The sequence below is a fragment of the Coffea arabica genome, chromosome 11e (assembly GCF_036785885.1).
Source record: "Coffea arabica cultivar ET-39 chromosome 11e, Coffea Arabica ET-39 HiFi, whole genome shotgun sequence".
In the NCBI taxonomy this organism is placed as follows: Eukaryota; Viridiplantae; Streptophyta; class Magnoliopsida; order Gentianales; family Rubiaceae; genus Coffea; species Coffea arabica.
In genome coordinates, this window is record NC_092331.1 from 58,309,776 (window position 1) to 58,323,511 (window position 13,736).

General features: G+C 38.0%; 2 protein-coding genes across 6 annotated transcripts; both read left to right on the forward strand.

Moving 5' to 3' along the window:
• Nucleotides 1–3,176: 3,176 nt before the first annotated feature.
• Nucleotides 3,177–8,256, forward strand: LOC113719366 (pentatricopeptide repeat-containing protein At1g26460, mitochondrial-like). Of its 4 annotated transcripts, none has more exons than XR_003454868.2 (7): nt 3,177–4,209; nt 4,986–5,217; nt 5,301–5,783; nt 6,079–6,285; nt 6,625–6,762; nt 6,862–7,140; nt 7,855–8,256. XR_003454868.2 is itself a non-coding variant. In XM_027244581.2 (6 exons), exons 1-6 carry the CDS (start codon nt 3,545–3,547, stop codon nt 7,045–7,047), a joined length of 1,911 nt encoding a protein of 636 aa, XP_027100382.1. In that variant the 5' UTR covers nt 3,177–3,544; the 3' UTR covers nt 7,048–7,639. The 4 variants fall into 4 exon arrangements, 1 of the variants encoding a protein (XP_027100382.1); XR_011825265.1 differs by lacking the exon at nt 7,855–8,256 and adding an exon at nt 7,272–7,639 and having other exon boundaries at nt 3,179–4,209; XR_003454867.2 differs by lacking the exon at nt 7,855–8,256 and adding an exon at nt 7,323–7,639 and having other exon boundaries at nt 3,181–4,209.
• A 2,237-nt stretch (nt 8,257–10,493) lies between these two features.
• Nucleotides 10,494–12,914, forward strand: LOC113717607 (uncharacterized). Of its 2 annotated transcripts, none has more exons than XM_027242363.2 (5): nt 10,494–10,906; nt 11,002–11,074; nt 11,963–12,014; nt 12,098–12,167; nt 12,509–12,914. In XM_027242363.2, exons 1-5 carry the CDS (start codon nt 10,727–10,729, stop codon nt 12,545–12,547), a joined length of 414 nt encoding a protein of 137 aa, XP_027098164.1. In that variant the 5' UTR covers nt 10,494–10,726; the 3' UTR covers nt 12,548–12,914. The 2 variants fall into 2 exon arrangements, with proteins under 2 accessions (XP_027098164.1, XP_027098163.1); XM_027242362.2 differs by having other exon boundaries at nt 10,497–10,906; nt 12,517–12,914.
• Nucleotides 12,915–13,736: the final 822 nt, after the last annotated feature.

The following is a 13,736-nucleotide window of genomic DNA, read 5'->3' on the forward strand; positions in this document are numbered from 1 at the left end:
AGTGTTGTAAAATTACATCGTGTGCAAAGTAAGTTATATCGTGTGCAATGAAAGTTACGCGCCGTGAAAAATGGCACAAAGGGTTACACCTGTAACCGTTTGTGCCCCTTGTCCACATACACATGAATGATGAGTCACATGCCTCCCTCATCTTAATCTTGACATAGGCGTACTTTCTACCCTTTTCTTTCTTTTCTTTTTCTGGATAACAAACAAAAACTATAAAAAGAGCAAGAAAGTGAGTAGTAACTAGAAACTTTGGCTGAGAAGTTACTTTACAGTTCTTCACACCAGTTGAGTTAAAAAACATCATCAGCTTAAGCTCATGTAAGTATTTTCCAGAAGGGAGCCGTTGTTCTGTTTCTTTCTTCGGCTGCTCTCTCTGAAATCTTATCCAACAGGGCCAAAGCCGTTCTCATATGGAAGAGCACCAATTATTCTACAAGATTCTAGACGGACAATTCAGCATTTTGGCTTTACCCCTTTGCCTCAACGTGCCAATAAAAGCATTAATTTAGGACAGCCTTCTGTCTATAAATTCTCAGCCTCGTGTGTTTGTTTGGGCCTACAAATTACTTCCGCTAACTCTTTGAATGGAGGATGTTCATGCCACAAATTTAAATGCCTTAGTACTGTTTTATTCGGCTATGTCTGTGTATATATATACTACTCCCACAAAGGAACAAAAATGAAATTACTACACGTAGAGTTACAAAAGGGTTACAAAGAAGTTTTGTTTCTTTTGCTTCGAATCTGCATTAGATGCTCCTAAGAAATTGCTAGTAGTAAAAATTAATCTGGCCAAAAAAAAAAAAAAAAACTCTAAACCCAATAATATGAAACTCAGCTAGAATGTTCAAAGTTGGTGTATGATTGCTCTCGTGTCCTCCCACCTTTTGTACAAGTGCATGGATACCTTCTCAATCTCTTAGATGCCAATACTTTTTGAACAACTTAAAAGAAGTAACAACAACAACTACTACCATTACTACCACACATTTACACAACCTTAGAAAGAGAATATTGGGGTTCAGAAATATATGCTGCTAGAGAAAGCTTCTTGTTTTCTGAACTTGTTTCGGATCCTATTCCCTAAGCATATCCATCCAGAGGTAAAAGAAAGGGTCCTACAAAAATAAAGAGACAGTTTACAAGAAATGCACAGCCCATTATAACCTAATCATGATGATCAGATTTACTTATTTTCATTGATTTCTTCATACCACAAATCAAATCAAATCAAATTAAGAAAGGCTAATACCTGTATGGGCCCAGAAATTTGTCGGTTTTCGGGTCCCGCTAGCATGCTTACTGTCTCCCGTCGATGTACCAATCATGCGCTTGGAATTGGATAGGAATTTATGATGTATGTAAAATATAAAAAATGGTTGAAAATTAAAAATACGTGAATCAGAAAATGTGTTTATTATGCAGCTAAACGAATTTTGTGCAAATAAAGGTGTCCTAACGCATCATCATTACCACCATGACCCCATGTAGTCAGCAAATCTACCATTTTGTTTAATATAAAATGGTGGAAAAGTGTAAGTGAGATGACACTGATAGCATAAAAAGAATAATGGTCATTTTTGCAACAGAAGAGCGGGCACTCCATTTCAATTTTGGAGTGCCTTTTGATTTATTGATGATGATGATCATGCCTTTCTTATGGACTACAAATCTTAGTAGGAGTATTTATTAGCGCCTTTACCCTTTACAGCAAAAGAAAATTACGTAACTTCTCATTTTCTCTTTGACAAAGCGACCTTGTAGATCATTGGTCCCGTTTGGAAGGTGAGTTTTTTTAGTGTTTATATAAAACTTTACTGTAGATCACTGTAGAAATTATAGAAAAACTTTTGTAGAAAAATTTTTGTGAGATGAAAAACTTTTTTTCCTTTTTCTTTTCTTTCTTTCCTTTTCTTTTCTTTTTTCTTTTTTTCTTTTTTTTTTCTTTTCCTTCCTTCCCCTTCCCCTTCCCCTTCCCCTTCCTTCCCCTGCGACTTCTCTTCTCCCTCCCCCGCCACCCCTTTTCCTCCCCTCTCCCCCGCCACCCTTCCCCCTCCCTCTCCCGTCACCTCTCTGCCCCTTCCCCTTCCTTCCCCCGCCACCCCTCTCTGCCAGCCACCTCTCCCTCTCCCTCTCCCGTCACCCCTTCTCCTCCCCTCTCCCCTGCCGCCGCTCTTCTCCCTCTGCCTGCCACCCTTTTTTCTCCCCCCTCCCCCATCTCCGTCGCCCTCAGTAGCCACACGCCAAAGTAATGGAAGCCATGGATTTTTTTTTTTTAGCTTTTGCCTATCACCCCCTTCTCCTCCCCTCTCTCGCGCCACCTTCCCCCTCCCTTAGCTACGATCTGGTCGCGCGACCAGATCGCAGCCCCCCCTCCCCCTCCACTTTTGCGATCTGGTCGCGGGAGGGGGAGGGTGGTGAGGGAACGAGAGGGGAAGAGGGGAGAGGAGGAGAGGGGGTGAGGGAGAGGGAGAGAAAAAAAAAAAAAAGAGGAAGGCAATGCCGGAATTGTTGATCGGCGCCGAAAGCGGTGATGGAGGCGGTGGTTGGCACCGGAGGACATGGTGGGTTGGGTGAGGGAGGGAAAAGAAGAAAAATTGAAGAGAAATTTTTTGTACATTAGATGGGTGTATAGGTAAAAAACTTTGATAAGTTTTTTGAGGTTCCTATAGCAAAAGTTGTTAAAAAACTAGTTTTATACAAATTTGGTAAAAAACCAAGGTGCCAAACAGGCCCATTGATTCTTTCTTTGTTTTTCTTCTTCTTCTTTTTTTTAATCACAAATTTTGACAATTTGGAGAAAAGTAATATTTTGCTCGGAGCAATGTGTTTGGACAGCAATTCTTTTTTTTTTTTGAAATATTATTTTGCTTGCATCACAATTACAATTTCTGATCAACTCTTTATCTTTTTCAATAATCTTTTATTTCACATACATCATAGAACAAAATGTGTTATAGTAATTAGTTCAAATATCCAGACACATGTAAGTCTTGACTTACAATCAATCTTGAGATTTATTATTAAACTCAGCTATTATTTGAAATGTTTGAACTCATATATAAGTATTGCCTAATTAATCTTGTCCTCGTCTTTCAAAAAAAAAAAAAAGATTTAACTATAACCATTCATATTTTCTTCTTTAGCCATCATCTAGGAATTATTGAAAATGTTCTTGGGTTTTTTCTTTCCACCAAAGGCCGCTCAAGACAAAATCCAATCCTGGGCTTGTTTTCAGAAGTAGAAGGCCTAATGGTACTGGTCTAGTGGTCTGGGTCGACAATTGCCAGAAAAGTCGTAATCTAAATACTACGATTCATAATTGACAAACTATATATATAACTGAAGAATGACCATAATACCCTTTCATGCTGATAACCCCTAATTCAATTGGGAAGAAATTCACCACCCTCACGAAAAACCCTAGTCCGTCGCTCCACTGCTACTGAACGTCTGACAACTCCCATTTCAAATACACACAGCTAATACATTCACTATACATACACCTGTTATATATGCTTGTATAGGTCAAAAAATGGCGTCAATGGCGATCTTCTCTCGATCACGAACGTTAATGAAAATCCTAAATCATCATAATCCTCACCATGACTTCACCATATTCAAACCCATTTCCACTTTTCCGTTTCTTTCCCAGGAAGCTCAACTCGCCGAACCACCTCCGCCACCATCTCCGTCGCAAACCACCACCAGTACCACCTCCACTGCGACGTCGCTGCCTCCTAACCCGGCCTCCGGCAGTCCGCTTTACAATCAGAACTGGCGGAACCGTTACCCGCCATCCCTCAGTGAGAATTCCTCCTCCCTAATGCCGGTGGGGATTTTCAACCAACGGGCGGGTTCTCGATCGCAGGCGCTATCGCAGACCCTGGATGTTCAAGGATTGATGGATCTTTTCGCCGATTGGATGACGTCACAGCGTTGGAATGACATGAAGCAGTTGTTTGAGCTGTGGGTTATGTCATTAGATAATAATGGGAAGCCTAATAGGCCGGATGTCAGTCTGTATAATCATTATTTGAGAGCTAATTTGATGCTTGGGGCTTCTGCTGCACAGTTGCTGGAACTTGTTTCTCAGATGGATGATTTTAACATAACTCCTAACACGGCTTCCTTCAATTTGGTGTTGAAATCAATGGTCCAGGCTAGAGAGATTGATGCTGCCGAGAAACTGCTCGAAAGGTTATCACTTTGTTTCCATTTTGGTTGTTGAAACGATTTGAGTTCAAAGTGGCTGTCTGGTTCCCGAACTTCGGTTATTTCGCTTGATGGATCTTCCCGGCCTTTCGTCCGAATAATTTTCATGAATAGCTGCTAAATTTCACAATGTCTGTGTTTCGCAAAGCTGATATTTCAATACAGGACAGAAGGGATTTGTACAGAAAACTTGCTTATTTGTGTTTTGGATTTCTCATTGTTGTTTGCAGCCTATACTCTAGAAATAAAAAAGGAAAAAAATTCTGTTGGGATCAAAACATGATATTAATTTACCAGAAATCTGAATTATAAGAAAAGATGATGAGACCTGAATTTACTTTCTTGTGCATCTTTTACTTTAGGGTTGGCTGGTTTGATTTAAAGGCTGTCACTTTTTGAAAGTTTTTTTTGCTTTCTGTTCAATATTACTATGTCCACTTTTTTTTTTCCATTATTTTCTTTTTCACTTCTTTTTCTCTTTTCGGAGTAATGAACAGTGTACAAATTTCCTTTGGCTACATCTGATATGGTACTGTCATTTGGTTCCGAGCATGTACTAAGGATTAGGTATCCTATTCAACATTTGCTGTGTGATTATGAGCTCATGTGTCAAATTAATGTTATGTGTGAAAAATTTTCCTGATGTGTCGTTGCAAACTTGTTCCAATTACTTTTTCAACTATTTGATGGACAGATAGCCGTAAAAACGTTTTGTTTTTTTTTCTCTTTTTGATGGATGGGCCTTTGCTTAATCTTATTAGGATGCTCCAGACAGGAAAAGAATATAAGGAATCTCTGCCCGACGATGAGTCATACGACTTAGTTCTGGGCATGCTTTTTGCAACGGGTCAGATTGATACTGCAATGAAGTTTATGGATGTTGCCTTAGATAATGGTTATATGTTGGCAATGAGCGTATTCAATGAATGTGTTCTAAGCTGCCTTCAAAGGTGGAGATTGGATTCATTGATGTATATCATTCAGAGATGCAAGGTATGAGTTTGCTTTGGCTGATTAGTAATTAGCTTGAAGTACTTTTGAACATACCTGAATCTGTTTTTCCTGGAATATATCAGAAAATGGAGCAGAACAAAGCCCTATGTCCCAGTTGGGACTTGTGCAACCACATTGCAGATGTTGCAATGCAAGCAAATAATAGTGAACTTGTGTTTTATGCCTTGGAATTCATGGCAAGATGGATTCGTCGAGGACAGACTGAAAGGCCCCAAGTTCTGCTTTCTGTTGATGAAGGACTGCTTGTGTCTGTACTTGCAACTGCTGGTAGAACATATAGCTCAAAGCTCCTGGATGCTTCCTGGTCATTCCTTAAGAGTTCATTGCGCCAAAAAAAGATTCCCAATCCCGAATCTTGCCTTGCAAAGATATATGCCTATTCTTCATTAGGGAACTTGCCAAAGGCTTTTGGTACTCTCCGTGAATTGGAGGCAAGTTATAGTAGTGCTGACAATGAAGCTCTGGAGGATCTATTCTCTCCATTTACGTCTTTGAATCCACTGGTTCTGGCATGCTCCAACAAGGGTTTTGCAACTTTGGATGAAGTATGTGCTTTTATTTTAGCTGCAGCATGCAGCAGTCAGTTAAAATTGCTTTATATGTTTTATATTCCTATGCATTCAAAACAATAAGGCTAGCAATTATAACTTGTTTCTTCTCAGAAATTACCATGCATGCATGCAAGATATATATTTCACTTTGGTCTCTGTGTTTGATTTGTACTTGTCTTTGCAGTTTATGTCCAAAAATTTTGGTACGTGAATACGTGTACAAATTGTATGTTACACTCTGATACTCATTTAGCTCTCTACCTTATGGTTGCTTACATCAACTTTTCAGGTTTATTATCAGTTAGAGAATCTGAGCCAAGCCAATCCTCCTTACAAGTCTGTCGCTGCACTTAATTGTGTAGTTCTGGGTTGTGCCAATATTTGGGATGTTGATCGGGCATATCAGACTTTCAGTGCAATTGATGCTAGCTTTGGTTTGACCCCAGATATCCATTCATACAATTCTCTCATATGTGCATTCGGAAAACTCAATAAGGTAAATTTTGATACTTTTGGGGGCCACTCTTTTCTTTCCTTATGTGTCTCTATTTGTGATGTTGATATACACGCATCATCTTTTTCTTTTACTTCAAGGCCCTTAAAACATTATTTGAGCACTGACAGCAAAGGAATTATTTTCTAGCTGTTAATATCTCCTGATTATTCCTATAGTTGTCAAGCTTCACTCCTGGCCTTGTGCTTAGCAATGAGAAAATATTGGCCTAAGGATTCTAACATTCTGTGGTAGTTGATGAACTTGTATACGCTTATGTTATCTGAAGAGGAAAGGTTATATTTGTTTATTACCTCTATAAAAAGTCTACTTATGTGGCAGAGGGATGAAGCTACCAAAGTATTCGAACACTTTGTAAGTTTGGGTGTAAAAGCAAATGCAACGACTTATTGTCTTCTTGTTGATGCTCATCTTGTTAAGCGAGATTCTAAAGCTGCTATATCTGTGATACAGGACATGGTAAGTTAATCCTTCTTGGGATCAAGTAATGCCTTTCTGTCCTTGCAATTTTTTCACTATCTATGACCACTTCATTGTTTTTACTGAAACCTTGTGTAGGTGACTGCTGGATATGAACCATCAAAAGAAATGCTGAAAAAAATCCGTAGGCGATGTATACGTGAGATGGATTATGAATCTGATGAAAAAGTAGTGTCCTTTGCCAGCCAGTTTAAGATTCGAATGAACAATGAGAGTCGCCGGAACATGCTGTTTAATCTAGATTACAGTACTGAGTATGCATGATGGCCAGTTACATGGCAATGGAAGATCATTTGCATGGTGACCGGTGAGGAGCTAGACCTGGACAATGAGTGAAGAAAATCTTTCCCTATTCAGGCAAGCCTATGACTTCTAGAAATCTATTCGGGGGACCACTTTTGGCATTTCCCGTTTTTGAATTAATAACGACACTGAGGAGAGTGTCTAACAGGATTTAGGATGTTAAAGTTCAGATCTATTTATTGTAGGGCATGCTCTCTGCTTCTTTTAGTATTTAGTTGCGGTGCATTGCTTCTCAGGTTTGCTTCCTCCTTGTTGGATGGTTCATCAGTTGCAATTGGCATCACCAACTCTTGTTCGCATCCTCAGAGCGTTGGCGATAATTCACCGTTTGTTTGTAAATTACTTCATTTTTGGATTTTGGAGCCCCAAGAGGGATTGGTGCTGAGGATAATGTCAAGTCTTTTGTAGCTCAAGTTTTGTGCTTTTTTTTAGTAACTCTTCATGGAGGAGAAGTTAGAGAAGTTCCAATATTTTTGAGACATTAAGATGTCCACAAATAACTGAAGTCCATGGATGGTCAAATTATTTGATGTTAGATGTATATTTTCCCCTATCTTCCTTCCTGTTTATTTTCCTACACGTCAATTGACTGTCAAATATTGAATTTTAGAATCTGAATACTTGTTCCAACCAACAACAGAAATTATCATGTCTAACAATATTTAGAGAGATGTTTGCAATGAATTTAGCTTATGTGCTTGGCGAACTTCCCATACGTGTCAGGATGCATTCTTGGTTCTTTGGTTGATTAAGCTATTGTGAATGCAGGCGGTAAGACATAGGCGGAAAATGGATCTCTGTTTTGAAAAACTAGTCTCTTGTGGGATTGCAGACGAAAGGTGAAAGAACAGGCTCATGATTGATTTAGAAGTGCTTGGGGAAGCTGATGTGGTTTGCATAGGGGTTTAAAATTTCTACGTGTAGAAAGCTTATTCAGAACTTCAAAAGTTGTTTATCTAATTTTAATCTTTTGAGTAAGATTTTGGTGAATGAACCCACAGTAGGATTTTCAGTAAGGATGGACTGTGAGTTCATTTTTAACTTTGTTAGATGAGTCTTCTTACTGTGCTACTGAGAGATTATTTGCAGGTGCGATTGTAGCTCAGCTGGGACAGATCAGGATTCTGTCTTTTTATCTCAACTGAAGCTTGCTTGTTTAAAAGTACTGCATTAGTGGTTGAGCAAAGGTTGCCTGTTATACCGATGCACGCAAGATTGTAGTTTGCTCAAGTAAAAATTGCTGCTCTGCTACATATATTGAACAATTGATGTCTGCCACCACAATTTCTTTCTATAGTCTGTCAACCGCTTAATATACTTGTGAATGGATAAAGTTGTGCTTCTGGAAATCCATGTCATCCTATGATGTTTCTCATATGTATGTGGTACATCCATACTGATCTTTATGATGTTCACAGATGTTTTGCCTTCTAAAAGGACACAGTAGAAATCATCAGAAGATTATGCTCAGATCGAGGAAATGAGAAATTGAGTAGAGGAAAAAGGAAAACACCAAAAAGGAAAGAAAGAAAATAGTTGTAATGACTGAGAACTATGTTCTGTAACTAATCAGCAAGGGAAACCTTGCGTTTTTGCTCTTTGATGTTTGCCTTTGTTAAGGAGCAGATGGCAACAGTACCCATTCCTGTCTGAGTTGATATCTTGTTACCTGCAACGTTTTGCAGCAGTGTAAGTGGTAATTACCAAATACTACGATTGAAAAACCAATGACGAAAACTCTCTTCAAAACATTTCCAACTGCATGTGTAAGTGGTGCACCTCGTTCCAGAGTGTTTGTAGCAACCTGCAATTTTGGACATGAAATTTATTGCAACAGATACATGTCTGTACCATCTAAAAGATGTAGGTGAGGCATCAAATTCCAAGCAGCAAAGGAAAAACAAATGCTCATATTCTCTTTAATGTACTAAATTTCTTATACACAAAATTTGGTAATGATAATAATGTTCATAGTTTTGTTGCAACAAAACTTTGAGGACCACAAACTTTTATTCGCATAAGCAACGTGGTTAGTTTTGTGAAAATACGTTAACCCTCAAAGGATTCCAGATACCACGAGATGCGAAGAATGAATGGACATTAGACGAATATTAAAATATGGCCAAGTGCGTTTGATGCACTTCTTTTCTTAATTGCAGATGCAAGTCAACTCAGAAAAGGACTATTGGAAATGTCGAAAATGGGGAAAAAAAATTCCATTCTTGCAACGAAGTTTCATGTTGACAAGGTAATTGATGTATGCAGACATAACCAATAACCTAATAAAATTTGAAGATGCTTCAACTGGAAGAAATGGGCACATACAAGAGAATGTGATTGCTGTTTCATGGAAACCTCCGTCATTTTTTTATTTTTTATTTTTTTGACAAGTGATCCGCAGCCGCTATCCGAGAGTGCGCACTGGATAAATCTCGTCCCGTGCAATAGCCTGCCAACCACACATAGGAGAGGAGTAAGAAGCACTAGGTAAGCCTTTTGCGACGGATGATCAAGTAGTTCTTACTTACCCGACTCCTTGCACGAATTTTTGGGGGTGATAGGATGATCAAGATGCTATAGCTCCTGATCATGCACCATGAGTTACCAAACAGAAACTATTGAGGGGCATTAGCACCTTTTGAGGTATCCTACCACTGCTTTCTTGGAATAGATGCTCCTGTAAGTAAAGGCTACATTTGAGATGATTGCACTTATGAAGCCAGCCGGTCCAATTGAATGACATCTCGGTCATTGATACACCTGAGATTGGAAATTGAAAAACTCAATGAATAATGGTTTATGCTTTCAGATTCTTGCAGTTGCTTTATTAGCCAGAGTTGTGATGTAACAGCTGTTTAGTGACTTTTACATAAATAGTCATGATAATATAATGAAGATTTCCTGTTCTTTCCAGCAAATCCAATTTCAGGAAAGCACAGCTCTTTCTTTAAAATGAAAAGAATTTCGTAAACTGAAGTATGTTGGGAGCCCTTTTTCATCAGCACCAAGTTCGATTTTATTCTTTTTTTTTTTGGTTATAGTAAAATGTTGGGGCAAGGCAAGATGATCTCTCAAGTTTTTCAGTCCATTCTTGTCGCCTGTTTTGATGTTTCCAATCTAAGGTAACAGCTTCTCACGATGTATTTTGGTTAATTGGCAATATTCACACGTTACTTTCAATCTAATTTGTTGCAACTAGAATGCATTTCTCTGGTGGCTAACTCACTTGAAGAGAGTTAGTATTGAGATCTACTTCCAGACTCCAAGTTTTTTAAAACTTTTTGTGATTTGCCTTGATTAACATAAATATGGCTAATTCTTTTTTTTTTTTTTTTTTTAAAAAACTCCTTTTGCGGTCCATTAATCTATGAAAAACATTCAAGATGGGGCCTTTAGCCCAAAAATTGGAGAGTGAGTTCCACTTTGTCCAACCCAATGTGACCGACCCAATTTTGCTCAACAGCTTTCCGCCACCTTCTACCAATTTTAATCCGTCAATGAAAACGCAAAATCAAAATCCCTAGCTCTCGACCTCCCAATCCTCTAAAGAACTCATCTTTTTTTCCCAAAAAAAAAAAAAAAAAAATCCGATCAATAAACATCAAATTAATCAATAATTGGAAAAGAAAAGAGAAAAAAAATGGGGCAAGTAACGGGGGTTAATGGTAAAAATAAAAAAGAAGATGCTAAGAAAAAAGATGCAAAAGAAGAAGAGGAAGAAGAAGATGAAGATGAAGACGATGAAGAAGAAGAAGAGCCTGAACAAGATGGCTTATCTGTGCATTCTCCTTGCAAACCTCCTCCTCCTTCTGTCCATCAGGTATTCCTTCTTTTTGATTTACTAGCATTAATCTATCTTGCTTATGAAGAATTGGAAATCCTTTTAGTTATTGAAATCTTTTTTTTTTTCGGCAGGAGAAATCAGAGGTGGAATTGGAACTTAAGTTATTGGAAGCTCTTGAAATTTATCCTCCAGCCAAATTACGAGGCACTTCCTTATTTCTGTGTTCTTTTTTACGTGAAACGTTCGAAATTTCTCAGTTAAATAGATAAACTTATTACCATGTCATGAGAGGGCACATCTGATTGAGCTTAAAACTTTTAAAGACTCTTTTTTGGTTTGAACAAAAATGAAAGAAAATGGGATCCCAGGATCAATACTGCAGGATTAACTTAATTTGTGTCTGTTTTGATTTGTCTTCTTGGGCTCCCCTGAGTTTGAATATTGTTTTTTTTTTTTTGTTTCTTCTCGGGCTATTTGAAACCGGTTAAATTGAATGTTGATGGAACAATTTAGTCTTTTGCTCTTTGTAGTTGGCGGTTTAGGTGGAAATAAGAAAGGAATGGATGCAAAAGAGAATTTTCCGTTCTCATGTTTATGAATTTGGGGGAAAGAAGAAAAACAGAAAAAGAAAAATGTCCTTTCCGTTTGCCATCCTTCAAAGTTAAAGCACTTTTTTCATAGACTTTATACTTGATGTAAGTTAGTTTAATCTATTTGTCCACTTTCTTTCCTTCATAAATACAATTTTTCTAATAAGACTCAGCAATTAGAGACTTGCTATCTTCCTGCATCATCACAACGCTGTCTGCCATTCAAGTTCATCTTTAAAACTGAGTCAGCGCTGAATTTAAAACTTGCATCTCCCTTTTCCAGTGACACATACAGTGGGAAGATGTATCTGATAATTTTACAGTTTATCTCTGATAATGTTATGCTTGAGTTACCTTTTACTCTAAGAGTTCTCCTGTTGGGTAGAGGGGAAAAAGGTGATAGACCAATGACCCCTGATTCTTTAATGTATTGTTAATTATTTCGTGTCTTGCTGCCAGTTCTTGCATTGATGAGGAGAGTTAACTGTAAAGCTTTTTGCAGGAATGCACCGTCATTTTGTCCTGTATGGTTTGACTGAGTATCTTCGGAGAAGGTTTACTTAGCTTCTGCTCTATCTTCCTTCCATTCTTTTGGACTTTATTGTTCTGGAACTTCACTCTAGCCATTTTTTCACAGCTTTAATCGACATTTTGCTCCGGATGATGTTCTGAAGTTACTGGACCGTTTCTACAACTTGGAAATGCTGGTTAGTATTTGCACTGTCATCTGACTTTCTGAAGCAAACTTACAGTACTTGGACACGTTTGTTATATATGAGAATGGCACTTCTAACATCTATTCACTATTCTCTGAACTAGCTTCGACTTCATTGATATAGTTGGCATTATAGTGAAAATGGACTTGATTTTGGCCTGTCTGTACATACTTGACACCTGCATAAACACCTGCATATAGGAGATTAGCAATCGTATTTTTGTCATTATCTTCCCTGGCTTTGATGTTCATTTGAGCTGCATCACCCATTTCACCTTGTTGGGAAGTTCAATTGATTGCACTTTTTCCCCTAATTCGCCTCTTTCGTTGGAGTATCCAAGAAATCAGATGATGAGGATGCAGAAATACTGAATCACGAGGAAGATTTTTCTTTGCCTCAAGGATATTTTGTAAAGGAAGATTCTTGACTTAGAAGGTAGTGGTTCAAAGAATTGCAGAGTCGCGAGGAAGATTTTTGTTTGCTCCAAAGTTATCGCGTAGAGAAGGATCTCGACTGTATCAACCAAGAAAGTTTTGTTGTACAGAGATCTTTTGGGCGTGTGGTTTTGCTGTTGTTTGTCTTGTATATTGTAAAATTTCAACATTCTAATTCTGAATTTACTTCTCATAAGTAAGACACAATTCATGCAATCTGAGTCTGTAAAAATAGCTCCTTGATTCTGCCTCTAAATTTCCTTCCGTAAATAATACTTGGATGAAGACCAGATACTTCCCTGCACACCTATATCCAAGTCCTTGGATCATCTCACTTTCCATGCTTTCTGTGCAGAAAATGAGCGATAAGTTCTTTCTAACCAGTACCTGACCTATTCCTATTCTCTTCTTCCTTCTCTTCACCTCCTCCTAAGCTGTCAAAGCTACTTGTGGGCATTTTTCATTACAATATAACAGCGCCAAAGGCTGTTGGAAAACTTTATTAGATGTGACAAAATTTCCGAGAAAAGCATTGTATGGACGAAAATGAATATCTTGTATCTTACGTAGAGCTATGCCTGCACCTTCCTCGTTTGCAGGTAGATTATCATTTTGCTTAGTATTTTTTTTGCCTAAAATGTCGAAACAAATCAAGCTCAGCATAAATGGTGCATTAGAAGAAAATTTTTTTTCACCCATTTCTTGCATTAACTAAACTAGACGGTTCAATGAAATTGTGTCAAGATTTTGCACCCAAAAAAATAAAACATGTGTATTTTGAATGGACTGCTTCTTGGTAGCGAGTTTTTCTAATCACAGTGTAATACAGTAAGATGCGATTAAAGTTTTACTTAGAAGTGGCAATTTTTAGCACGGTATGGCTACGCGACTCTAGCACGACTTAAAATTAATAGATTTAGCACGTTTCGAACATAAGTGGATTACTATTGAATCAACCCCTGAACCTTGAAGTTTGTTTTTTGTTTTGAAGACTTTATTACATATTCTGCCTTTGAAAACTCTTATCTTAACGTTTTTGGGTTGAAAGTTAGACGTTGAAGTTTCGGAATTTCTTGTATGCTTTGAACTTCTAACACTTTATTGTGCATCTTTTCATTGAAAACTC